General features: G+C 45.0%; 1 protein-coding gene across 1 annotated transcript; it reads right to left on the bottom strand.

Moving 5' to 3' along the window:
• On the bottom strand, positions 1-26,931 carry ABCA5 (ATP binding cassette subfamily A member 5). Its single transcript, XM_009980388.2, has 38 exons — positions 26,827-26,931; positions 25,928-26,132; positions 24,696-24,854; positions 24,151-24,248; positions 23,272-23,501; positions 21,667-21,808; positions 20,752-20,940; positions 20,255-20,402; positions 19,330-19,498; positions 17,718-17,776; positions 17,094-17,204; positions 16,588-16,763; positions 16,033-16,152; positions 15,098-15,236; positions 14,823-14,913; positions 14,457-14,596; positions 12,799-12,918; positions 11,595-11,796; positions 11,184-11,353; positions 10,205-10,338; positions 9,159-9,296; positions 8,419-8,532; positions 7,874-8,044; positions 6,832-6,945; positions 6,438-6,575; positions 5,857-5,931; positions 5,224-5,315; positions 4,677-4,800; positions 4,464-4,581; positions 4,262-4,353; positions 3,944-4,119; positions 3,365-3,440; positions 3,196-3,290; positions 2,680-2,799; positions 2,306-2,455; positions 1,054-1,133; positions 744-799; positions 1-246 (listed from the first exon to the last, which is right to left on the bottom strand). The coding sequence occupies exons 1-38, from the start codon at positions 26,929-26,931 to the stop codon at positions 139-141; spliced, it is 4,944 nt and encodes a 1,647-aa protein (XP_009978690.1). The 3' UTR covers positions 1-138.
• Positions 26,932-27,819: the final 888 nt, after the last annotated feature.

The raw sequence follows: 27,819 nt of genomic DNA, 5'->3' as shown, positions 1-27,819 counted from the left end.
ACGCTCAGTGCTTCCAAACACCATTTCCCTTGTCCATCCCAGCTCCGGCGTTTTCCACGTGCACACCCCAACGCGGGCGCAGAGGATCATCGCCGGCACAAAACACGAGCTGCCGAGCAGATCTGGACCATAAGGAGTTCAGAAAATGACTCGGTCTTCCTGCGTCCTCTCCCACCACAGCGTGCTGTTCAGGGTGCCGAAGCTGTTCTCCTCCTCCTCCTGCTCCTTAGCGAGCTCCACAAAAACCTGGAACAGAGGGAAAGGAGGTGAATACGTCATGCTCCTTGTAGGAACTTTCTTGGTCACAAACAGAACTGGTGCTAAAAACCTTCCAAGTATTGAATGTGCTGCTTCATCTCTGAGCAGGGAGTTTTTAGGATTTCAGGTTTTTCCTCATGCTCCTACATTTCTTCAAGAGGACAATGAAAAGGAAGCTGAATCAAATACACGCTGAAGGACACGTGTTGTCAGCAATAACTGATCCAGGATAAGCAATAACAAGCCTCAGCTTTACCCTCCTCTCCGAAATGAACTGCAATGCCCATCTTTTGAATAAATCAGAGTCACATTTCCACTAATGTCTCAACTTTTATTTTGGTCCAGTCAAGGAGAAAATGGAAACAAAGAGGAGCAGGGGAACTGGCAGTCTCAGCTCACTTCAGAAAAGGGACTTCAGTTCCCCAAAAATGCCTCAACAGGCATCAGCAGTTTACTTCCACAAAATGTAATTTGCTTTAACATACCTGTTCCAGTGTTGCCTGAGAAAAGCTGTACTCATCGATGTTAAAGGCGTGTTTTACTGTTAAAAGAATTAATGAGAGCACATATTTAGGAAGACTTCACTATCTGACACAACGAGATTTAAACATTTTAAGCTGGTACAAGCGCTTATTCTTCACTTCACAAGAAACAGTTGAGGACACCAAGAATAATAGAAAAAATAAATTAAATTAATTTGGAACAGAAATGCAAAAGGGTCACTGCATGGCAAATGTGTGAGTTGTGGGAGACAAAATGATTTCTGAATGAGATGCATGGCAAGTGCTTAATTACCTTCTTCCAGCTTGGAAAAAGAATGCGAAAGAGACTGTACATCTTCTTTAGGAATTTTATATGCCAAAATAGAAGCAAAACTGGAACAAAGAAACACAGAAAATTTAGCTTCAGGTAAAACGACTCAAAGCAGAAATATTAATATCTGAGTGAATGGATTTAAACTCGGTGTCTGAAGGTTGCTCCAAGTGCTTTGACTAGTCATCGTCACACAGGACAACGGGAATGATGCAGTTCCAGAAGAGCAGCTGGTTTATAACCCACCTCAGAGGTCCAGGTGCACCAGCTGAGACCGCCTGAGACCATTCTATGATTTATATGCTCCCCAGCTAAGATTCAACCATTTATATTCTGCCTATAAACTGATTAAAGAAAAACTGCTGTCCAGAACTCCGAAGTTATGAGGTTTCGTCTTTCAAATGAACTCGGAGGGAGGTCACAGGATCTCTCAGGACTTTGCATCATGCAGAAGTTCCTGCAACCCAGACTCCAGACCAGGGAGCTGCCTTGGCTTCTGGAAAATAAACTCTCCTCCAAACCCCCTGCACAGGAGGACGCTCTGTTCATGGTGCTTTCAGGGCCCTTTTTGGAGAGTCTCACCAGCCCCCACCCAGCCAGACCCTCGAGTTCATACCGGCGAAATTCAAAGCCATTCGGGGAAAAAAAATTCAAACCACCCACCCTCAAACTCCGAGACACTCCCAGAAAACATTCAAGAATTTCTAGATTAGGGCCAGTGACTCAGATTTTACCGCCGTTTCCCGGGGGCCCTGACCGAGGAGGAAGCTGTCAGGCAACAGCTATGCAGAAATGGAGCTTTGCTTCCTCCGTGCCAAACATCTGCAGCAGAGCTCGCGGCCACCGCCCTGGCAGCTCCCGCTGGCCTGCAAAATCCTTCCCCATTTATTCTTCTTCAAGCTACACATAAACATTTTCTGTACATTTTGGTATCGTGGCATTCCTTACTCGGTGCCAAGAAGCCGCTGAGAAATCAGGGGTTTGTATTAATATCAATGTTTTCATAGAATCATAGAATGGTCAGGGCTGGAAGGGACCTTCAAAGGTCATCTAGTCCAACCCCCCTGCAAGGAACAGGGATATCTCCAACTAGATCAGGTTGCTCAGGGCCTCGTCCAACCTGGCCTTGAACGTCTCCAGGGATGGAGCATCCACCACCTCTCTGGGCAACCTGTTCCAGTGTTCTACAACTCTCATGGTAAAAAATTTTTTCTGTGCATTTGTTAAACTTCACCTTTCCTGACGATTCGCGTTGGGGAAGATGTGCAAAATCTGGCTGTGCAGGTACTCCACCTGCTGTACGTCTGCTGTTTCTTTTAATTTCATTTCCAAGAAGTATCCTCTGCCAAACTTACTCTTCAGGTGTTGGACAGTACCTATACATCTACCAATTGCAGAGAGAAAAATAAAGAGTTGTACGTGTTACACTACACTCGAAAAGCAGCCTAACTTCTAACAAACTCTTTTTGCCGTTTTTTAAGTCTTGCTTCAAGTTTAAGGTGCAAAAAAATAAATGTCTACCTGTATTTTAAAAGAAATACATTCTAGTCAAGAGCGGTCCTACCCTCCCTGCCACAGCACTGGGGCAGGGGAGGGCTCTGGTGGTACCTGAGCTGCCCGGACACCAGGATGGCCACACGGTCACAGACAGCATCTGCCTCTTCCATGTAGTGAGTGGTCAGGATAGCTGCTCTCTCCTTATTTTTAAATGCTGCTCGAATTGCCCGCCTACAAAACACAACCGAAAAAAAAAAAAAAATCCCTGAATAAAACATTTGGCAAGTAACAGTAAATCCTGGGTCAGTAGGAAAAGAGGACTGTGATGGTCAAGCACAAACCCTTCATTTCATGGACCAGTGCTACTCCCACAGCAGCAATTAACACTTGATTTTTTTCACAAATCTTATACTCCTTATATTATTTAAAGATTTCTTTCGACTTTCAGGCTTTTAATCCCCAAGCTGTTCTGGGAGGGGACACAGACGGAGCGCATCTGGCACTGAGGCACGTGGATTCCCTGTCTATGGCTCTCCCTGGTGTTAACAAGGATAACGCACAGATAAAATCGGATAAAACCCCGAAAAGAGACGAGCCTGTGGCAACCACAGCCCCGGCGACACTCACCACATGTGCTGCTTGGCTTTTGGGTCCATCCCGGTCGACGGCTCATCCAAGAGCGTGACGCGCGGGTTGCCCAGCATGCTCAGGGCGAAGCAGAGCTGGGGGGGGGAAGGCAGAGGAGGGGTAAGGACAGAGCGGTGCTGGGAACCCCCGCGGCCGCAGCCCCCCGTACCTTGCGTTTCAGCCCCACGCCCAGCTTCTTCGTCATCTTCTGCAGGTGGTCTTTTAAATCCAGGGCACTCGAGATGCTGCGGCAGGGGGAAGAGCGCGTGTGAAAAGCTGAGAGGGTGATGGGTCGGCTTCCCCCTCCTCACCCACTAAGCAAACAGGCTCGTTTGAAGAGCTCAGTTACAAATATTTGTATATAAAGCATAAAAAAAGCAAAGCAACGAGCAGAATCGGAGCTGGGTGCTTCCATACAGAAACACCCGCCCTCGTCCCAGAGGAGCCCGTGGTGCCAACCCCGAAACAGCTCCGAGCCCTGGGACTCTCTGTCCTTGCAGCCTCTGCAAAGGTCATCCTTAGCCCTTCATAACTAAAAATAAACCAAAAAAAACAACAAACACCACAAATACCAGTTGAATTTTGTGTGGCTGAATCTGCATCTCTTAACCTACAAATTCACACTTGCTGAAAAGATTCACACTTAAACAAAAAAACCCACTGCATCAGAAAAAGTGGAAAAAAAAAAATATCCCTGCTAAGAAAAATACAGCTAAAACCTTAAACATTTCTATAATAAACTACTTACCGTTTTATGACTTCCTTAACATCAGTCTGACTCATTCCTTTGATAGCACCATAAATTTCAAAGTGTTCCTGCAATGTAATGTCTGGCCAAAGCGGGTTCGTTTGAGGACAGTACCCCACGAACTTCACCAAGTCATCTTCGCTGCTCGGTCCAAAACAACCATCGCCCATCAGAACCTTCAAGGAAAACGCACAGGCTTTACTCAACAGTATTATAAGTTTCAGAGTTTTAGCAAAAAACACTTGTGAACGCTTGCAATAATAATAAAAAAAATAAATATAGATTCATTTTCTATTTAGTTTGTGGCATGTAACGTACCTGCCCACTGGTTGGCTCGATCTCTCCAACAAGCATATTAATTAACGTGCTTTTCCCAGCTCCGTTGGGTCCTAACAACCCCAGTATTTCTCCTAAAGGATGGACAACATACAAAACATCGCCCAGGAGGTCAGGAAAACGGATTCGAGTCTTTTTCTTTTTTTAAAGAAAACAGCTCAACAGCAAGTAATTCAACTCCAACCTTTTTTTACGCAGAGAGACACATGTTTCGTTGCCACTTTCTTTATTTTTCGCCCCAGAAGAAACTCCTTCCTTTCATCAAACTCCTTGTGCAAGCTGCTGACCAGGATGGCTGGCATCTAGCAGAGAAGAGAGAAGCGGCTGCAGATCCCAACAGCTCTGGGAAACCTTGGGATTTGGGTTCCGGGCAGCGCCGGCGGGCGCAGAGCGTTACCTCCTCACTTTTGGGGCTGCTCAGTATCTCCTGGACCCGCAGCCTCTCCGCCTTCACATCGTCATCTTCGTTCTCGTGTGCCACATCTGGGAACTTCCAGGTCTTGGCTTTCGTAAAACATTTTCTAAGGGGAAGGAAAAAACAACACGGTGTCTCCGCTCAGCATTCAGGGGGAACGAAGCTCTCGGAGGGATCAGTCGAGATTCACTCGCTGCTTCGATGCGGAAAGCGATTTACGTTTGGGGCACCCAGGAGTTAACGTGGCACATGGGAGAAGCCCCAAAGGAGCAGAAAGATTCCTGATTTTGCACTCCTATAACTTCAAAGGAAGTAAAAAAAAAACCTGTTTCTGCACTTTCTTGACTGAACAGATGACAAAAGTTAGGAGAATAAATTCTTTAGGCACTTAGGATGGGATATCATCACAGGTATGTTATTTTCTGCAGCATCCCTTATAGCTATACACTGCACATTCCAGTTTAATCACCAGCACAGCTTTAAAAACAGTTTCTTTAGACTATTAAACATCTATTCATCAGAGACACACCTGAAAAATGGATCCTCTCTAACTGTCCTCCCTCCATTTTTCAGCTCGAAGCATCGCAGCAGGAAGAGCCACAAGACGCACTGCAAATAGGGCTAAAACAGACAAATACAGTTCTGGTTACTCGGAGCCCTGCGTGGCTGGTGACCCTATAGGTGACCCTACAGGTGACCTCATCAGCATGGGAGTGACAAGAAGCTCCAGCTCTCCACCATCACAGATGTGCTGATGTTTCCAAGAAAATGAAATTTATCATTAAATGCTGCTCAGTGGGTTGACACTGAGGACACACAACCAGAGTCTGCTTAGATTTATTGGGAATTATCTGGGGTTTCTGGAGAAAAGACTGCCCCGTGCTCCAGAGTTCTGGCTCTATCAGCACGGACTCCCATAATAATCAGGATTAATACAGGCACTGTTAAAGGACTATGGAGGCAGAGATGTGGAGCTGGTAGGCACAGCAGCTTTTACTGATCCTGCTCCAGCTGTAACAGGTTGCAAATCCGCAGGCGCCAGCGATGCCGAACGTTAGAGCCGACCTTTATGAACGAAGATGCCTGAACAGAAGGGGCCTCCCAGCAGGAGTCAGCAATGCTCTACAGCAAATATGGCAAATAATCAAATAATCATGCTTACAGCAATAACTGCTACCAGGAGCCGGTCCCACGGGTCGTAGTATCCGACGACCTTTCGCTTGCCTTTCCATGAGACCTGAGAAAGCAAAAAAACCCCATTCAGGTAAATAATCCCCTACCGGAGACCGCATGTCCCACATTGCGCTTTAATCTCACATCTGTCATTTCAGTTATATGACTCAAGCCCTTTCTGAGCTCTGCAGAGACTCTGCTTGCACGAGTCTGACGTCAATAAACTTCCATCAAAGTCCCTGGGGCTGCTCCAGGTTTAAAGCCACCACCTCCCAACCAATCCATCTCCCATCACTGTGTTCGCTCAGCTCCACAGGCTGACAAACTCATGGTTTTCCTTTAGATATTTAATGGAAGACTTTCTTCTTTCCTCATTTTAGAACTGCAACACTCTGCTTACAGGGAAAAAAAAGTGACTTTTCACCAGAAGTTGCTACTCTTCACATCCTAAATGGCTATGGATGACATGACACTGCAGGCACGTAGCTGCTGTCCTGTTATTGTTAAAGACACCCACCCAACCCCAGCCACCTACAAATGCTCTGGTGAGGATTTCTTGGGTCCCCTTACCTTTATAAAGCAAATCAGACAGCCAATAAGGGGATAAATAGGAATGAAGATGGAGAAGACATAATGCAGGATGGTGGTTGCCAGGTAATAGTCCAGAAAAAAGGCCACTTCAGTGACAACTGTGCAGAGCAAGGCTGTCTGTACAAAAGAAAACAAAACAAAAGTCCATTTTCATTCAGTTCAGAATCTCTAAGCATAAAGTTAGCTAATTTGAAGCACATTTTTAAAAGATTTTATCATTTAGGATATAGCAGTGATAAAGAGACATCAGCAAATGTTTCGGATTTCTTGAGCCCTAACGACACGCAGTTAAATAAAATAACTGGGAAGACTGTTGTGGCACTGGAGAGAACCACTCTTCCCAGTGGACCGAAGTCAAGGTAAAGGTACTCACCACTGAAAATATAAATGACCAAAATTCTTTCGTATTCTGGACTTTTTTAAACGTGAAGGAGACCACGTAAGTGAAGAGCACGACTGACGGGACGTAACCGATCAGGCAAAAAATCTGCAGAGATAAGGAAGGTTTCTTGGGAAATGTACAGCAAGAACCCCAGGGTGAATTTTTTGTGTAAGTATCAACTGGAATTACTTCAGTGTGCTACATAACTCTGGATTTATCTTTGTCATTTAACTGGATATATTTTGCCAGCTTGGTACATACAGCATATACTATTAAAGACACAAATAACAGTACATGGATTGCAGGAACCTCACTTGCTTTCCTTTAATCTGTTTCTCTTTTTTTTTTTAACATAGGCTCCCATAAACATTGACCTGAAGATTTTGGCAAATATTAGGAATTCTGCCCTTCAGCTTTAGCATTTTCACAGAAATGAAAACAAGGGCAGATGCACTGGTACAAAAATAGCCCTGCGGTGCGACGGCCACGTCCCAAACCCGATTAACTCGGAGCTTCTGGGAAAGCAGCTAGGAAAACCTCATTCTTCTCAGTTACAGCCAGTATCTTGGGGAAGCCACTCTGAATATAAAGGACAGAGTCTCTTCAATTTAATGATACGCTGCAATTCCTTGCAGGGCTGGCCTGTGTTCACAGCCACCCTAAGCTCGGCATTCGCCGCACGCCGATGCAAACGCAGCAATTCTGTATCAGCAAAAAGGGTGAAGCAGACTGAGCACACAGGGCAAAAAAAACACAGAGCATTTCCTTGGAAGATCCTGGTATTTTAAAGCTCCATTTTATTCCAGTTCTGAATGAAACCCCAAAACGTTAATATTTTTCCCCACAAGAAGTAGGATTGTTTTGCCTTCGGTGTGTGTGGCCTGACTGATGCCTCTGTGCCAGCTGTATATTTTTGCTGTATATCAGTTGGAAAAACTCTGCTGAACCACCTAATAAAAATAAAACACGTGTGGAAAATCACATCCCCGTGCTCTCGCATCCTCCCATCCGCTCCGGTCCCTGCCGCGCTCACCACAGCGAGGAACTTGCCCACATAGAAATAAACGCCGTAGTGAAAAGCGAAGAGGCTGCCGATCATCAGGACGAGGATGGAGAAGAACAGTGGGAGGTCAACGATGGCTTGTCCAGTCCAGTAAGCAGAAGGGTACAGCCCCGCTATCTTCAGCTGCGTGTACGCTTTGATCTGCCACGGAAAAAGAAAATGCCACCTTAATTACATGTGAATTAAAATTAACACGACGGTAATTGGTGTCGGTGTGCGAGCAGGATCTTGGTTTTCCCTCTAATACGTTGGTTTTACACTGACGTGGCATCCCTCACCCAGCAACTTACCCAGTTACTGCTGATTTGAGCTGCCAAAGAGGCAAAAAGCATTTCCACGGAAAGCGAAAGGGCTTTTCCCAAATCTGCTCTACCCAAGGCAGCAAACAGCAGTCACATCCACGCTGCCTCTCATGGCAAAAGAGGCATTTAAACCACCTCTTAAGTAAGGTTTTCCCCAAATCCTAAGGTTTTTGCATCCTTTTGCAGTCTATGAATTCACATCTGGGCGTTTACCTTATGGTTTTCGGCATTGTCCATGGCAAAATAGGGTGGCATCCCAGTAATAATGATTCCCAGTAACACAGCTTCAAAATAGATCTCCAGTCTGAAAATCGTGTCTGGAAGATTCTGGAATATAAATTGGATTTCTTCAACACCAGAACGCGTGTGACCAAAAAAATACATTTAGAATTAGAACCTGACCGAAAACGCCAAGACATATATTCTGTATATCTCACGATCATCTGAGCTGCAGCATGAAGAAAAATAACTATGGAAGTTTTGGAGTATTGCTAGGAGTGTCTAACAAACTCCTAGAGCATCTCCCTCCTGCAGCAGGTCCTCTCCTCCCCTCAAGGCCACCCCAGCCCTGCCCAGGAGGCAGCAGACCCCCTGCACCCCACGTCCAGCCTCCGAAAGCTGCAGGCGACCTGTAACAAACCCATAACAAATTCCCAACAGGACATCCTCTCTCCAGGCCCCTTTTTCCCCCCACTTCCCCAACCTGCAGAACAAAATCCCACCACCTTTCAAATCCTTTTCAACTCTGCAAAGCTCTGTACCACCAAGGACTTACTCCACGGGGTCCAATCCTGCCTGACAGTGCAGAGCACAGCCCTTGGTGCTGCAGAGAGTCCTGACCAGGTTCTCCCTTCGCTTATGGCGTGTTTTTATACTCCCCCCAGGGATGCTTTGCCCCCCGCCCCGTGTTTCCAGGTGCTTTTTGCCATGCAGCCCCTGTGGGTGCTGCTCACCTGAACGAAGGGGTTGCTCCAGATCTGAATGCTCTCCGTCACGTTGAGACTGCGCAGCAGCAGGTTGCTGACAATATTCATCAAAACTGGCAGGGAATGCACCATGGTGCTGTTGAATATGACCGTGAAAACATAGTTCTGGAAAGGAAAGTTACGTGCAGTATTAACTCTTCCGCACGGAGGGCTCTCCGATGGGCTTAATGAAACCTGAACGTTGGGAAAAATCTTTGCATAATAGATTTCCTGCTTTGCAGGAAGCTCTGGGCTGCTCAGGGTGGTTGTAACACATCACCTAATTCAGGAAAACAGCCGTGCTCGTAGAGAACGAGTTATGTGGAATAAACTCTCGGAATGATTTACGCGACTGCGATGCTACGACAAACGATGCTCCAGACAATTAAAGTCTGAAAAACAAAGCAGGCAACGACCTGCACTCGTGTGTTCTTGTCAATGCATTTTAAAAACAGGCAAAAACTGACATTAGCTAAGGGCTGCACTGTCACACTAACAGTCTGCAGTGAATAAAAATGGGAAGGAGAGACAGAGCTGGCATGTTGCAAGGCAGTTCCTTTCCGGAGATTAAATATGACCCCAATGTTCAAATCTCTCTGATGCTCCTCCAGTGACCACACTAAACGAATACTTACAATCCAAAAAATTCTTTTTTTTCTTTTTACATGTGAGAGCACCAGGGAATTATCTTTCTGTCAAATTGTACAGTTCAGCCAGTGTAAGTAAAAAAAAAAAAAAAAAAATCCTATGCCAGGTCTCTTGTGAAGTAAAATATTTCTCTTGGCTTTTTTATCCTTGTGGAGAAGAAAGGAGGATGGAAGTTTTATTAGCCTACCATAATTATCATTATGGAAGAACATTTATTTTTATAATATTTCCATTCTGTTAATACAAGCCCTCTTTGCAGGCCACTTTTCTAAGGAATATTATATGATATTAGTTGATCATATGGCTCAAGATGTGCCTTTCAGGCAGGAGAGCAGCACTGCAGCTGGGATCTTTGGGATGCCACCGAGCCGGTCTGTCCCTCTTACCTGTCTGGATTCAAGGTCAAACACGTTTAAAGCTGCGCTGTGAGGTGCAACCGAGACGTAATCACTGTCATTGAACATCTCCAAGAGCACGTTCATGTTCCCAAGAGAGCGGACAATGTCATCGATATCCGATTCTGGCGTAAGACAGAGAAAGCATCATGATTGCCCATCACCAGCTTGGAGTATTTCACACAAAATTATCGATGCGTTTTCTCACTGATACAACCCTATGATGAAAGATCACTGTTTCCTTACACGTGCCCACCAAAGACAGTCCTCTTCTATTTTGAAGATGATGAGCGGTTTTATTTCGGCTTCCCACTCAACAGCCTCCAAAGAATTCCAGAAAAATTTTTGTGATATTCTCCAATTAATTTGTGCAAGTCAAACGCAGCAGTGAGGGAGTGGAGCTGCCAACGAGCATTGCCAGGATGCTCAAAAGCTTCAGCTGAACAGAGAATTAGCTGAGAAAGCATGAAACCAGCAGCACTTTGATACAGTGTCTGGAGAAATGAAGTTGTCTTAAGCACAAATTCTCAACAGCTCAAACAGATGATCATTTCTACGGCCCAGATCGCTGCTACACACTCTTAAAAAACATCGTTAAGATGGAAAAAAAAAAAAAAAGGCATTTTCCAAAATACTTGGTAGCAGGATTTTAATGTTGATGTACTAAATGTCTCCCTACTCAGTCCCTTCAGGTGAGCTGTCCTTCTGTCTCGAGACACAGTGAGCACAAGGCCACCAGATGTGGGAGGAGGAGGAAGCTCTCTGCTCCAAACCCTACAGCACGAAGGATACTCACTCTCTACCATCTCTGGGTACCTGGAAACTCTTCATTTGGCTTAATTTCAAGGAAAAAGTTTGTTCCAAACCCCTGAAGTAGCACACGTCACCGTTCCCCACCGTATGAAATGCTACGTTCAAAGAGAGAGGTGGAGACAGGCACTACCCCTGTGGAGCATCTCTGCTCTCCTACCTGTGGAGTTCTGCAGCAGGAGACCACTCCTGTACTTGTGAGAGTCCTCTCCGGGCTTCAGCAAGTACAAATCTGGGGAAAGCTTGAGAGCAGCTATGGAATTTTTGATGATGTGGTGTATGAAAAACAATAAAATCTGAACCACAAGAAAGATCAGAAAAAGCAACAACCTGAAAGAAATAAAAGTTTTGGTTTTATTAAAATTTAGTGAAAGCAAACCCAGTTTATGTGCATGCTATTCAAAGCAACATCTCCCTTGCCCCCCCAAAAGCATGTATTCAGCAGTAATAGTCATTATTGTTGAAATGCAACTTCAGGGAAAAAAAAGTAACCACATCCTGCCCTTTCTCTGGTGTCATTCAAACAGGTTTTGAGAATTTTGTATATAAGTGAGAAAGCCCCAATACTTACATCACTCTCACACATTTATTTTCCCGCTTGAGACTAAGGAAATGAACTTTTGCTATGGTGGAAACCTGCTTCTTCCAGAGGGCTGTATTGCTCATTGCCAGCGCCTTCGTCTCCGAGAGCATCAGGAGGCTCTGCTCCATATCGTCGAGGGATTTTGTATCCGCTTCATCCTGCACTTGCTGGGAACTGAACACGCTATAATCTGAAAAAGAAGAGAGTAAAACTCTACAAACTCGATGCTCTGACGGAGCTACGGGGTTTGAAACGGCAGGAGAACCTGGTCGGGCATCGCCCCCTCCCCTCTGCTATTGCAGAAGCCATCTCATCCCACCCCAGTCTCAACGCCAAGGCCAACGACACTGGCCTACCCCAAAGCTCTGAACCACTCACAGAGCAGATGCTTAAGGCAGATGATACAAATTTCTGCCACTCAAAAGGTGCAGAATTGCCCCAATTTCATACTGTCAGCCTACGTATGCACCTGTATTATTCAGTACCAGCATATTCAGTTGTTAACCCTCTTATACCCACGCAGAAGCCTTGCAGAGCAGGATAGTTTACCAGTCTGTATCACAAAGAAAGCTCTAGAAAGATTGAGATAGCTTAAACCATCCAAAGTTGACATCAAAAGAAGAACTGATTAATTACGGAGTAATATGAAGTGGTCAGCTTTTCATCTGAATTGGAAGTTAATTTAAGGAGGGGAAGAAAGACAAGTTCAGTGATTTCAGCCTGAAGGGCAGGCTACTAATATTATTGGTCATGTAGAAGGCTGATAATAAATTTTATACTGTGCATTTACAATTTCTTCAAAGTGAGCTCCACTGGGAAAATAAAGCACTTTTTAAAGAGCAAGCCATAAAACGTGCAACTGTACAGCAAAGGATTTTGATGTAAATACACCGGATGAAACATTAATTACTGCAGAGACGGCCAGTAAAATGCTTTTCCCCCAGATCCTTCCAGAATCTCTCCCCACCCAACTCGCTGCTTTTGTGCGTTTTTCATGTTAAATATTTCAAAAGCCTGGAATGACGTGAGACCGAAGGTGCCCTGTGCTGCTGGATGCTGCACAATGCAAGAGGAGTTTTTTTTATCCTTCCACAGCACAACTCCTCCTGGCAGTGCCATGGCATGGGCAATTCTACATAAAGATCAAATCAAATATGAGGCAAAACAGGAGAACAGCCACAATCCATCCCACCTGCTTGATCGATCTCTGCCTCAACTTCCAGCTTCAGATAGACGTCTTCCAGCGTCGTCATGGAAACGCCGTAGGTGATAACGCCCAAATGGGAATGAGTGTCAAGGTCAGAAAACAAACCTAGAGACAGAAGGGAAACATGTTGGCTGCTCTGAAACAGGATTTCATCATCTTCCCAAGAGATCTTCAAGCACATCAGAGGCATCCCCAAAGCCTTCTGCACAGTACTGGAGAAAGCAGGTAACGCAGAAACGCATCAATAATGCATAATGGTTGCTTAACTACAAAAATACAGGTCATGGCTTGAGAACCAAGGTTGGGATAAGCTCCTTTTAGTACAAAACTTCAATCTCTGTGGTCAGATATGGGAAACGTGGCACGTTTCCCCAAAGCTGTAGTGTTTATGAAAACCACCTCAGCATCCTAAAGCTCCCGGGCTCAGCGTTGCATCCCAGCTGGCTCCAGGAGCCCCTCTCCTGGGAGCATCACACACACGGACTGCAGGACAGCTCATCCCACCAAGATCCCTGTCCAGGCACGATGAGATTTTACAAATAAAACCACTGAGTCATTTTTTATATATACATAAATACTCAGATCTGTAAAGACAGCTTAACTGGGCAGGAGATGCCGGACAGCAAGCATAGCTTGAGGACCAAAATGATTTTCAGTGACAGCACTTATTAGCACCTGGGGATAAAAAACACTAGTGGTCTCTTGCCAGTCCTACAAAGTGAAGGACTTGACAAAATGAGGAGCTTCAGAGCCAAGGTCACATTGAAGGGAAACAAAAATGCGTAAAATGGGAAGAGCAGTTGGATACTCCACGACGCTTGTCAGATCTCTGTGATTTCTTCTGGCCCAGTAGCTGAGGCATATTCCTAACCTCAGCTTCTCCTTAAAACAGTTTGAGGGAATTGAGTCAGTCTTGCATAAAGATGTCTGTCTTTCGAAAGTACACGCTGCGGCTGCTAAAGGTAAAGCTAATAAATTATTTACTGGTTAAATGCAATGAGGAGGAAAAAGCATTTATGAAACACGAGCTGCGTTCACATCAGTATCGATCCTCCCTCAGCTTTCCGCACAGGGCAAAGGACACGCTGCTGCTTCCATTTTCTCCCGGGAGCTGCAGGAGGAGCCCGGTGCCAGATGGATCAGGTAATTGCTGCCATCTAGTGAAACCCACACACCCGTTCCACGCTGCCCCTCACCAGTGAATTTTAGGGCAGTGACACAATGCTCTTTGCGACCCACAACAAAGGGGATGGATTATTGCAGGACTCGGGGCTCTCTGCCTCCCCACTGGTGGCCAGCCCTGCTCGTTAAAACGTGCTGCAATAAGACGATGCTTCTGCAGGACAAGGGGATTCTTGGACTAAAGGGTCTCTGCACCCTTCTGCTAAAGGCACCTCCCCAGCGTCTGCTGCCGGGTACCCACATCCCTGCTGACACACCTTGGAGGAGGTGACGAGGTCCTCACCCACCCGAGAAAGACCTTGCTGGCTGATGGTCTGCTAAATCACAGCCATGCCAGGAGTATGTACAAAACCACATCAACACCCAAGTGACAATTTAACAAAAATCACAGGCTACAGCCGCGCCAACGGATTTCTCTTCCACAGCTGCTCGACCCTACAGCTCAACAGAACCATCGGTACCTGCGAACTTGTCCATGTCCTTGAGCGGCAGCGTGTACACGAGCTGCTCGTCGTTCTCCTGGATCAGGCTGGCTGCAGGTATGTGCTGCCTTATCAGCGAGGTGGTGGCCTCCGTGTTGCAATAGGCATCGATGTGCATGCTAAGAAAAGGCACAGAAAGAGATTGGAGGATTAAAGCTTGTTTTTCTCCTTACATCCCCACCAGAAAGATCAGCCAGCAGAGCACCAAACATTCAGTAGCAAGATGATAAAAGGATCTTTTCTGGGGGCAGAGGGTGTTGTCTTATAGATTTCAACAGAAAACAGTAAAAAAAAAATAAAAATATATATGATGTCACATAACAGGTACCACGCAAAAAAGAATACCTCAAGCGGTAGCCGATTCCCCATTTGCTTTTGAGGAAGAGAGAAGATCCAAGACATTTTAGCATCCCTTGAGAAATCACAGCTTTACGATCTAGAAATAAAATAAGAACAACCAAACAAACAGAGGACTGTCAATTTACTTAAAAATCAACTATATATTTTGAATAAAGGCATACACCAACGGTTGGAGAAGCATCACTTTTTGCTCTGTAACGTGACCGTCCCTCCCGGGCTGGGCAGCTGGGGCAGGACCTGGCGGTGGTGGCAGGACTCACCGGCGAGGATGTCCGCCTCGTCCATGAAGTGGGTACTGAAGACGGTCACACGATTTGCTCTTCTGTTTTTCAGGAGGTTCCAGACGATGTGCCGCGAACACGGATCCATACCCGCCGTCGGCTCATCCAGCAGTAAAACCTGTGTGCAAAACCAAGAAGCGTTTGCAAAGCCGTGTCCACACAGAAGGTGTTGACCTCAGGAAATCCCCACTGGGCTTTTGGTCTGCAGCCTGCTAGTTAGTCCTCTAAAATATATAGGAAAAACCCTGGAGTAAGCAAGGCAGCTGTCTCTACTACCCTTTGGATAAATTCAGCTCCTGGTATAACCAACAGAAAAATCATATAGTAAGTTAATGCCACAGTCTGTTTTAATCTAATATAATCAGAAACAGAATGCATCGTTTAGCGATGTATTTGCTCCTCTTAAGGGGTGGTTACATATATACACACGCTTTTAAAATCCTCGTGAACTGTCACACACATCATTTTTAAATACAGATCTAAAAGCAGTTCCCATTCTTACGGGCCAGAAATCATCGATGTGTAACACAAAAGAGCTCTCCAGCTCCATCCCTGCTCCAAGCGCCTGGATGGCTTTGCAAGGAAAGTCTCTGACAGCATCACTGCTGGGGGTTAAATGTTACCTGCCAGAAATGCCATCGAACTTGTCACACTCTTTATTTCCCAAAGAGATCAAATCCAGAGCTACTGCCATTACCTAAGCCATCAACATCCTCAAGCACAAAAGTCAAGCGATTAAAGTGATCTTAATTGTTTAAGCCACTAATGAGGGTGGGGAAAAAAGCGACGGTTGCTCACAGCAATAAATTTCTGCATCTTTCATGTTATTATGTGCATTAGTCAGCTTTGACAAGAGGCATCAACCCTTAGGGGCATTAGTGACACCACATCGGGAACATCTCCATCACACTCACCTTTGGGTTCCCAAGAACAGCAACTCCCACCGACAGCCGCCTCTTCTGCCCCCCGCTTAATTTTTTAGCTTGGTTGTCTCGGATAGGCTGCATATCCAAATCCAACAACACCTTCTGCACCTTTAAAACATAAGAAACACATTTACTGTTAAAAAAGCTACTGTTTTGTTGAAACCAGATTATTAACAATTAGCATTCAAATGAACTGTTCCTTGTTCACAGGGCATTCTGTACCTGAACCGCCCACCCTGCAAATGAACCCGCACGTCCTCAGCAGGATCTTAAGCTCCAGCAAACTTGGAAGAAATTAAAAGGTGTCTATGCTTGAACACAAATTCTGGGATTGAAAATGTTTCATGAGCATTTTAGTTTCTTAGGAAAAATTAACAGTTTATCTTTGTAAAAATACCTGTCTGTACCTCTTTGTCTACTGTACTGTAAAGCAGTATTTCCCTGCAAACTTATCCTAAGGAAATCCATGTGCAATGTAAGGGTCTTCTATCCTATGGGTTAAAAATGGACATATAGAAGAGTATTTGTGCCCAACTGACTCACCTCTTGTATCAAATCGTTCTGTGGGATGCCTTTAATGGCAGCGAATATGGAGAGATTCTCCTCCACAGTCAATATATCGAAGTGTATGTCGGACTGAGGGCACACCCCCGCTAGCTGTCGCACTTCCAGCATTTCATCGATTTCGGAGACTTTGTGCCCATAGACAGAGACAAATCCTAAAAAAAACCCCAACAAACAAACAAAAAAACAAGGCAAAAGTAATCAACAGAGAGGATTTTTACAGCCAGAAAGCAGGATAACATGGACACAAGTCTAAAGTGGACTCTTTCAGACATTATCTAATTATCCACAGTTTCAGACATTGCGTCCCTGCCCGTGGCAGCAGGGTTGGAACTAGATGATCTTTAAGGTCCCTTCCAACCCAACCCATTCTATGATCCCAAGGAAAAAAAATCAGTGCATCCCGAAATAACCGTAGAGGTGCACAGATTTGCTTTTCCAAAGCAGGGTACCCGGAATGCCCCACCACCACCGCAGCAGCTCACCGTCCGTCGGCGGACACAGCCCGCAAAGCATGTTCATCAGCGTCGTCTTCCCGGTGCCGCTGTGCCCGAGCAGAGCCGTGATCTGACCTTCGTAGATGTCAAAGGACAAATCTGGTCCCCCGAGGTGCGAGAGAAAGAGGAGACGTTAGCGACGTGCTCGTGGCACCCGCGGCTGCTCCTACTGCAGAGGTAAATTCAAATACTGACATATGGGGTATGCATTTAGGCTCTGCCCGAGGGGATGCCTTACCTCCACGTCCTGGCACGGCGGGCACCGGGACAGACCCTGTGCTGGCCACGCGGGGACACGAGATGAAAAGATCAGGGAGACGGGGCTGGGAGGATGGTTATCACTAATGACACGGCGATGGAAGAATAACAGGGATGATTTCAACTTTCTCTAGTGATGGAAGGGCTCTGCTTTTTGGGGTACCATTTTAAATAAAGTTACTGCCAAAGCGGTGAGAGAAGACACACACAGGCACATCTGGCATTCATGCTCCAAGGTCCCACCCCGCTAAAAGAAAACCAAAAAGCCCCAACTGAAACACAAAAGATCACTCAACAATTCAGCTCTTGCTCCTCTGCATCTGACAAGCAGCTAAAAAGCTAAAATGTTCTTACTTCTGAGAGCCTCCACAGTTTCCCCCTTTTTCCTGAATGTTTTCTGAACACAGCTGATTCTGAAAGAAGACACGTCATTTTATAAACTATTTTAGGATCTTTATATGTCATCTTGAACGATCGACGCTCGGCAACAGTCACAACAAGGCGACCACGCTAAAGTGGCACTAGACACATTAATGACCCATAGAGGCACGTCAAGAGACAGGGCATCTTGTCACAGAACTTAGTCCGTCCCCACGTTGGTATCAGAAAGCTCCATGTGGTCACCTTCTAAGGTATTTCCTATGACAACAGACTGAATTATTTCAAATCTGTTTTTCTTTCGCACGGTAGAACAACGCAGTAGAGGTTTCCAAAGACTCAACAGGCACGATATGGAAAAGAGATGTTAGTAGAACAGACACCAAAGATGTGATTACTGGCAGGTCTTGATCAGAACACGGTAAATGAAAGCAGGTATCTCTCTCTCCAAGAAAGGTAGAAACTTTCCTTCCAGCCCCACTGTTTTTCAAAGTGGAAACAACCCAACCAGTTTATCTGAAGGCACCATGTGAAGGCTGGGTTTTGAAAGCCCTGCCACTCTGAAACTAAGGATGGGGAGTGGGTTACAGCTGTGAACAGTGGGGGAGAAAACTGGGTATGAAAGAAAACAAAACCTGTACATGTAAAGAGGACAAGACAGTGTGAAAATGATGGAGAGCTGGTGGAGGGATGACATGAGAGAGTCTAGCGTGGATGAACAATGCAAAAATGGCCACAATGTTCTCATGTGAACATCAGGATTAGCACTGGACCCTTTGACCTATGGCAGATGCCCAAAGAGACATGGATAGTGCCGACAACACAAGACTTGATCTGGTCACTAAGCTCAAATATTTATTTGAGACTAGCGGAGCCAACCAGGAGGAGTGAAGACACCAAGTTCCTCAACTCCCACCAGGCTATGCCATGGGAAAACGATGGAAACAAAGGCTAAAAAGGAAGACACTGAAAAGAATATCTGAGATGCACTAAAAATACATGACAAGGCCAGATGCAAGACAACAGGTGACACAAAACGCAAGGCCAAGGATGAGAGCATGGACATCTCTTTTTCAGTTTTGTTTTACCCTCTTAGATATGACAGCTGGGTGGAACTACCATGAAGTGCTCCTCCGGTCTACGGAGAACACTACAGCCTTCACACAAACCTAGAACTCAGCTTTTTCTCCTCAAATGTGCGTTACCAGAAACCGAACCCTCCCAGAAGAGGAGGTGTTTCAACATCTGCAACCGCTTACGCCTCTCGTGGCCTCAGCGAAACTGAGGGAATGGAAAACCAGGCGGTTTTGAGAGGACTCCAACCGAAGGAACACAATCCACAAACAAACCCTTTCTTTAAGCCCAGTGATTTATCCTTGGAGAGCATCCACGTCGCTGACGATGGGGCTTCCACGGCAAATGGAAACGAGCCGCGCGGCGCGCGCCGAGGGCTCTCTGCAATGCATACCATATGCTATTTGAATCCAACGATGGGAGAAACAAGAGCCATTCTCAAATGCCACATTAAAACATCAAGGACCCAGGTGTGATCTGCTAATCTGCACGCCAGGCAGGGCAGGAATCCTACCTGATGGCTTCTTTCCCCTGGAATTCGGACGGCACGGGTTCAACTATCTCGCTGAAACTTGAACTGCCGTTGATGCTGCTCTCGTACAACTCCTCGTAATTTTTTCTGTGCTTTGACCAAAACGAGGGCTTCATAAAGAAAAACGGCGTGCGGCGGAGTCCGAACTCCCCTGGATAACAAAGGGGAAAAGAATTTCTTAACAGCAACTGCAACTTTTCCTCAGCTTTTGCATTTTAGCGGCAAAAGCCACGAGCCAGCCTGCACCCCGCTCTGAAGGGGTTTCATCAGCCAAGTTCACATTATCTGCGTTTCAGCCACGGTTCCCATCAAGGCCGATGGCTCCAGTTTTGCCCAGTATTTAAATACATGTGCAAATCTCTTTCTATGCGAGAGGAATCCCCAGTGCCAAAAGAGCAGTGACTTCAGCACAGGCGACACAAAGCCAGCGAGGCCGGAGGCGAAGGGAGCTGCCGGGATCAGCCAGGCATTAGTTGCAAGATTAACAACTTTATTCCAAGTTTCACGTTGAACTACTGCTGTCACAAGGAAAGGTCTGGAACAGGCAGAGTGCTCTTTAATTTCCAGCCCCGGGAGAGCAAATGGCAAAGGCAGAGGCTCCAGTTAACCCAGTAAGGAAGTTTTTCCTTTAGAAAGAGGGGAACAAAGTTTAGCTGGTGTACCTAAAGGCCACCAGTTCTCAAGATGCTAACACCCCTCCTCGCATCTCACAGCTTTAACAGAATATAAATTACTTCAGCTAAACATATTCTGAGTCACAGCATAAAATACATCTGTAAACAGCAGCAGCTCCTTTCTCCACCAGCTGAAACTGAGTCAGAAATGCCACCAGCAGCCCCAGCTGCATCAGGACCTCAGGAACTGGTGAATTTTGCACAGTGCAGCTCAATTTTTCTCATGAACGTACCTGGGATAACCTGATCAAGGTAGACAGCTACAAGCAGATAAAATATGCTATCCAGCACCATTAAAATAAGAGAGATGAAGAGCGGGTAAGGACCGTGGTTTAGATTTGAAAATGTTGCACCATCTTCATAGTCTTCCAGATGCATGACCTGCCAACAAACACAGACAAATGGAGATGTTACACCGGTGCTGTACCAGCCCCGAGACCCGACAGCACGGAGCAAAAATTTGCAACAGGAAAAAAAAATAATAATAATGAAAAAGTGACTGAGATCACAGCAACGAACGCAAAGAGTAACAGTTGCTTGACGATGCATTGTATTTGGTATTAAATTGCCATGGGAAGATATTAGAACAGGCATTCTTCCTCACCATCATTAGTTTATTTAAAAAAATTAAAATAATATTTAAGAATATCTACATCAAGACCTATGTGAAAATGCTGCGAGACAAACGAGCGTAACGAGGCTGCAACTGGAGGAGCAGAAGGTTCTTTACCTGCGCGACACCGACCAAGAAGCTGCACTGACATAAGGGGCTGAGAATCCACACGAAAGACTTGGGGAAATCTTCCAGCAGGACAATATTAAGGCCCACAAAACCAAAAGTCAGCGTTGCCAAGAACTCCACTATACCCACGTGCTTTGACTTTTTAAATAGAGGTGTCAGCATAAGTGCAAAGAAAACCTAAGGACAGATTAAAAAAAAAAAACCATCAGAAGGTACTGTATTAAAAAAAATAGTAATACAAGGTATAGGAAAACTAAAGTAAAAAGATTATAGCTTCAATTTTGCCTTTGATAATCAAATGATTTTCCTGGTATAGTCACTACAGCATTCACCCACGTCCCACACTTCCCTTACAAACAGACCATCGGGAGGAACGGATTTCCCAAAGATGCCAGGTGACAGCACAGAAACAAAAGGATAAAAGAAAACTAAGGAGTGATACGGCTGAACGTTCACATACACCCCGGTTAGCACAGCTTCTGCAAACGGCAGACAGTGCACAAGTAACTATTTCTGGTTGCTTATGAATGCAGACAAGCACTTTGCTGTATAAACTAATTCTCTGACTTTTAATTAGGGTTTTAACATCACACTAGATAGTAACAGCAAACGTTAAGACAACAACATGATTTTGGACTTCAAAACGGTGCTGTACAGACAGTGCTTTCAGTTCAAAGACAGACAATTTATAAACTCAGATACTTCAGGAAGAAAAGGAATTTCTCATAGTGACGGTCGAGAGCTGTACGACATCCCAAATCCCAGGGAAGGGGATGGGGACAGGCGAGACACCCCCCACTGTTTGGCTCAAATGCTTTGGTAGAGAGAACAAGATCAGATGGGAAGGGAAAAAAAAACCACAGGGATGGGATGGCTGAATTCAACAAGACCAGGAATACTTACGGAAGAGACTCCATACAGGAAAAAAAGAAGAAATATGACAAAGGCACTGCTCTGGGGGAAGAGGGAAGAGGCCGTCGCAATCACTGCCATCAGAATGGACATGACAAAAATGAGGCTCACATAGAGCAGCACCCAAGAAAGCCTAGGAGCAAAAGGGGGGGGGGGAAAGAACAGAACCCAGTCAATAAATTCCCAGCCTGAATTATTCACACACAAAAATAGCTAAAACTACCATTCTTTAATATTCCAGACAGCTGCACCAAAGGACAGGCTTGCAACAAAACAAGAGTCCCCAAATAAAAAGAGCACTTGTGAACATCCCTGTCATTGTTCCAGGCACTAGAGCACACACGTCAATACCCACGGCATCAAAAAGACAAACAATTAGATGATTCATGATTTTTAATTTTTTTTTGGAACTTGCATAATTAATTCCTTGGTATAACCAAAAGAGGGTAACTGAGTAGTAGGTTTCAATAATTCAAGAAATTCTATTTAAAATTTAATACAGTAGTCATTCCAGTAGCTGGGCAGGGTAATAAAATCCTTTTCTTTATAAAAACAGAGCTGCAATTCTGACCTCAGGAAACGAGGGTGGTTTGTGTATTTGTGTACAGGTAGTAAAAAAAACAACACGTTTTCCTCACAAACAACTTTCTGCGTTATATTCAGTGGCCGATCAAAGCTGCGTTACCAATATGCCTTTGCAGATCGCTCCCATTTCACACTGGGAAAAGTAAAATAACTTTCCCCAGGGCAGAGATGCTCAATGCTGATGGGCAAGTGGGGTCAGCAGACCAACGCTGCGGGGGAAGGACTCAGCTAAATCAGATTTGTCACTAAGGACACACCACAAACAAACGGAATGAACAGCCAGGGAAGAGCAGGGGTGCAGGAATAAACCAAAAGCAACCAGAAAAAAAAAAAAAAAAAAAAATCCCAGACAAACCCAGCTGGCTGTTCCGGTGCAGCAGGGAAAGATGCTAAAACACAAAGTGAAACCCGCTTCTATCTCTGGAACTATCCCTGATTTCAAATTAGTACATCCTCTGGTTTGGAAAAAATCCTCCATTATATTGCACCGGACAATTTCCATCCCGGATAAGGACACAAATTAAAACTGTTGCTCAGACTGCTCGGTCACGTTAAAATTATAGAGTGAGATTCATTTAATTAAGTGTTGGGGAAACTGCTGCTGAGCTCTGAAGAGAGACTGCAGGTTACCTGTTGAGCCTCCAAAAAAAGGAGGTACTGAGCCAAAAATATTTAAAACCAATAAAAACCAAACTACATAGAAACCTCACACATCATCACATTTAATCCCTCTAAGTCTGGCGTAACTTTACATGCATAAATGCAGCCAGATTACTCTGGGATTTACTTATTAAAATATTCCTATTTTCATGATACTGCAAGTATCCCTACGTTAGATTTTATGGAGTATCTCACTTTTAGGCTGTTTTCAGCTAATCAGACTGGAAACAGTTTAAAAGCTGAGGATGGGATAAAGGAGTTCTCCTATAAAGTGTTGGTTTTTTTAATATATTTCTTTATATATTTTACATTTCTTTTATAAAGAACAGGTTACACCAAACACTCACGTACCAAAAGGCAGTGTCATGCAGTCCCAATATTTTTAAGAATTCCTTCAACTTCCTCTCTTTTTCCGCCACAATATGAATTGCCAAATAATACCCAAACGGTGAGAAAGCGATCACAAGGTAAATTAAAATGATTGCACGAGGAAAATTATCTATTTCCACCACCGCAGCCTCTCCCATGACCATCGCTCTCGTCAATTCAAGTTGTTCCCAAACTGATTGATTTGTCTTCAGCTGAAAGGAGGAGAAGAAGAGTTATTTTTGCTTCGCTCCTGATTTTGCAGCCCCATCCCACCCAGCGACTCTGGCTCAGCCCGGTCTCCATCCCCACGGACAGGGTGAGATCAGGAGACTCTGAAACCTTACTGCCTGCAAATCTCACTCCAAAAGCACAGAAATTGGAGAACATCTGAAGAACTGGAGATAAAATGAGCAATTTTGCAATTCCTATCCCCTAAAGAGGTGAGACTTGCTCTCACTGTGAGTGGCATGATGGCAGAGAAATAAGGAAAAGGGAATTGCTGACAAATATTGCTGACAAATACTGACACCAAAATAGCAAGGCAAATTCTGCAGCCCCTTTTTGTACAGCACCTTACACAGTATTTTGGGGTGAGCACTGCCAAGCCCTCTCCTTTAGACAAGACGCTTTGGGCTCATTTGAACACAAAAGAGGACAAACGTTCACGATTCATCTGGACAAGACCGCTTCTCTACAAAACATGCCAAAACACACACGAAATATTCTGCCTGCTTATCAGATCGCAGCTCATTTTCGGTGGGGTGTTTTACACAAGTGAACAGGCAACATCACAAAATCACCCAGAGTCGAGGCAGCCCACGGATTGGAACCTCCCTGATTTTATTACTTGTTGGGATTTACCTGTATAATCGCCGCATCGATGCAGGCTTGCAGAGCCGTAAATCCCGAGCTCCAGTACGTCACCGACTCACACCCTTTCCGCAGGTTGGAGCAACTGGCTGCAGAACAAAACGGGGCATATCCAATTTCAGATTGGATATCAGGAAAAAATTTTTTACCATGAGAGTTGTAGAACACTGGAACAGGTTGCCCAGAGAGGTGGTGGATGCTCCATCCCTGGAGACATTCAAGGCCAGGTTGGACGAGGACCTGAGCAATCTGATCTAGTTGGAGATATCCCTGTTCCTTGCAGGGGAGTTGGACTAGATGACCTTTGAAGGTCCCTTCCAGCCCTAACCATTCTATGATTCTATGATTTTAAACAGCAAAAAGCCAGAGTTACAACTGTCCCACCCCCAACGGCGCAGCTGGAGGCGACCCCTCCAAAACAGTGGAAATGACTTCCAACCAACCAATACGGGCAACATCAGGCCAAAAAAAGAAAAAAAGGGAATGTTCTTCCAGTTTATCCCCTTCTGGACACGTACAGGAATGTGCACATTTACCTCTCGATTCCGTGTAAATGGACGACATCGCGACCGAATCGGGAAACCTCAGCTGGTAGGACATGGCATCCTTGAACACGACGCCCACGAATTCTGCAGGTTTAAAAGCACTGGCCTCCTGCAGCTCCTCCTCGCTTAAATACTCCTCTGTGATGAGACCTGCGAGACAGAAGAAATTCCCACCTTCACTCGAGTATCAGCACAGCAGGAAGAAAAACCGCAACGCTGCTTTAAAAAAGCGCCACGCTAATAATTAATAATTTCTTTGGTTTGGGATATATATGAGGTTATATTTTTGTCCCAGCAAAGGAAGTATTTTCCTGAACAGAAAGCACTCAGGAGCAGCGAGAGTAATTCAAATTTACCACCGAGTCTCCCTCTTTTCCCCCATTTTTTTGACACTCCAAGAGTTTCTGTGCCCCAATCCTCTGCTGCCTCCTCGAGTATATTCTCTAGCACGAGTGCTTCTCAAGAAGGGCAGATTAAATCCGTGCATAGGGCAAAATACACAAAAACGTGGTATTTTGCCACCGACTTCAGCAGCAGACGGGAGGCAGAAGGGCTGCGAAGGCACAAAGTGAGGAAAATGCAGATGTCGGGCCGGGCAGTTTCTCCGTGGTACCTTTGAAGCATGCATAGCACAAGGAAGAGAATCAAAGATACCAAACTAAAAATACATCAGAGTGGTTTTGGAGAGATAAGTTCCTACTAGATGGGTCAGCTGTGCCGGCACAGCACTTTAAAAAAAGAAAAGAAAAAAAAAAAAAAAAGAAAAACTGCTTTCAGAAGGTGACACAGTGGTAATGGGAATCATCATTTATAAAGAAATAAAATTTAAAATGTTGTTTTGACAGTAACAACAGGACAGAAAATGCAACCTCATATATCTGCAGGACAGCACCATCTCCTGAATTTGCCCCAGGACATCACAGGACAAATATTAATTAGCCTACAGCCATCCAGGGGCTTTTTGTACTTTGCATTTGGGTCCTCCGAAAACCTTTCCTGCAGCCACATAAGACTTGTTGGCTGCAAGAGGAGGATGGGAACTGCTCAGAGATGGCAGTGCCAGAACATGTGCCAACCAAGCAAAAAAAATGCCTTCACAGTCTGTTCTCTATCTGTGATGGAAAAGAAAAGCTTTTTTTCCATCAGCAACAGCAAGCTCCCTCTTCAAACAAGCCACAGCATGAGCTATACTCAGAAAAATAACATGCTCAGGTTCTGAATACCATCTTTGAAGTTATCAAAAGCCACTTTCTTCATGATTTCTCGTGCCATCCGGGTTGGCGGCGTGTAGCCGATGACAAAATCCACCAGCATGGAGGTATCCAGAGTGCCAAGGTTGGTGTTGGCCACCTCGCCGTACTTCCTGTGCGGATGCATCATGCTCATCAGGATGAGCCAAAACAAGAAGAAGAGTGGGAAAAGGACCTCCTGTGCAAAGAAAGAAAGAAAAACTTCAAAGAGCAGTTGCAGACACAAAAATTTCCAAAAGTTTATCTTAGTTACATGAAGCCTAAAGGAGGGACTATGAGTCTAATTACTTGACTGTAAAGTTGCCTGAATGTTTTCAATGCGACAGTAATTTTAATCCAAATCCTTCTCTGGCACTGAAGCAGGATTTTAATCGCGTGCTGAAGAAGCCGTTTTAAGGTACAAAGGGATAATTCTACGTGCTTTGTATATCAGCAAACTTCATGCTATCTGGAAAGCAGCAAAACACAAACCATGAACCATCAAACAAGTCTGGCCAAGCATCGTACTGCCCCTTCTTCACCTTCAAATTCACCTTAAAGTATCACACACATCACCTATGCACAGGGCTAAACTGTTAGAAAAGATAAAAATCTTTTAGCAGAACTAAACCTTTTGGGGAGGTTTAATTCTGCTAAACTGCTCAGTTATGGGTGCTAAGATTGCAATATTAGTTCAAGGATATTTTCTTATGCACTAGGACACATTTTCAACCAAAGGATCACAAAATACTTTCCGAAAAAGGCTATTTCCACCTAAAATTCAGAGCAGACCTTGAAGCTTCAGAAACATTGCCACAAAACTGAGCGTTGCCTCCAACTCACCTAAGTGCAGAATAACAGCAGACACGAAGATGTCAGCAACAAACACTTACCTGAACACTGCTTTTTTTAGTCCTACACTTAATAAGACAGTTCTTGAACAGCAGAGCTCTGGTTTGTCTCCATACTCCTGCTCCTCTTGGAGTTGCTGGTGCCATTTTTCAAGACTAGTTCATTCAAGGAAAAAAAAACAAACGACCAAAATCTATATTAAATGACAAAATAATTTAAAAAGCAGAAGCCAGGCAGTTACAGCATTCAGTATCTCATATTTTTATATTTCCATATAAGTTTTTATTTGCAATTTTTCATATTTTAAACGCCTTCCAATATATATGTTAGATGTCCAATACATGAAGAAATTGGTCGTACTCATCCGCAATGAGAAAAGTGAGCAAATCGGCTGGGAGAGGCCTCGGGATGCACCTGAGCAACCCTGCACCCAAAGGCAGGACCAGCTCTGTGCAAGTTCCCAAGACTTGAGCTAACCTGGGCTTATTTTCATCTTGCTACATCAAAATCACCAACCAAAGCATTTATCTCCAAGCACAGCTCCAGTATCCATCAGGCGGGCTGAGGGCAGCCAGCCAGACCCACGCATCCGAAAACAAGAGCCATCTCGCCGCAGGCAAACTGTTCAATTCCCCGTGAGTAACCCCTTTCCATTCTGGAGCAGCTCCAGCACTACTTATTTTCATTAGTTTTCACCTTTGCATTAGGCCAGCTGCACAAGCACAGTAGTGCTGAACATAATCTCTCGGGGACAAAAAATAACATTTAAAATTAAATTGAAAATGTTCTTCCAGGATATGGCATCCCGTTGCAGCAGGACGTACCTGGTGAGGGACGGCAGGTTGGGGAACCACCAGTTTCCTCCCCAGTTTTGCCTCCACCTGGCTGTCTGAGGTTCAGAGTCACCAGTCAATCTACATCCATCTCCATTTCCTCACCTGTGAAGGTGAAATACAATCCTGAGCTGCTCAACGGAGACAGGACCAGCACAGGTCTTCACCCCACCAGCCCTCCCAGTTCCCCCACAGCTCTGG

Source organism: Tauraco erythrolophus, chromosome 20, assembly GCF_009769465.1.
Source record: "Tauraco erythrolophus isolate bTauEry1 chromosome 20, bTauEry1.pri, whole genome shotgun sequence".
Lineage (NCBI taxonomy): Eukaryota > Metazoa > Chordata > Aves > Musophagiformes > Musophagidae > Tauraco > Tauraco erythrolophus.
The sequence above is the reverse complement of the archived record's forward strand: the minus strand, read 5'-3'. Positions and strand labels throughout refer to the sequence as shown.

Coding starts and splice junctions, on each gene's coding strand:
- ABCA5 (XM_009980388.2), bottom strand. CDS start 26,931: ATGGCACCAGCAACTCCAAGAGGAGCAGGAGTATGGAGACAAACCAGA. Junction 20,941..21,666: donor TCCTGTATGGAGTCTCTTCC/GTAAGTATTCCT, acceptor ATCTGTCCTTAG/GTTTTCTTTGCACTTATGCT. Junction 5,316..5,856: donor TCCTGGTAGCAGTTATTGCT/GTAAGCATGATT, acceptor TGTCTGTTTTAG/CCCTATTTGCAGTGCGTCTT.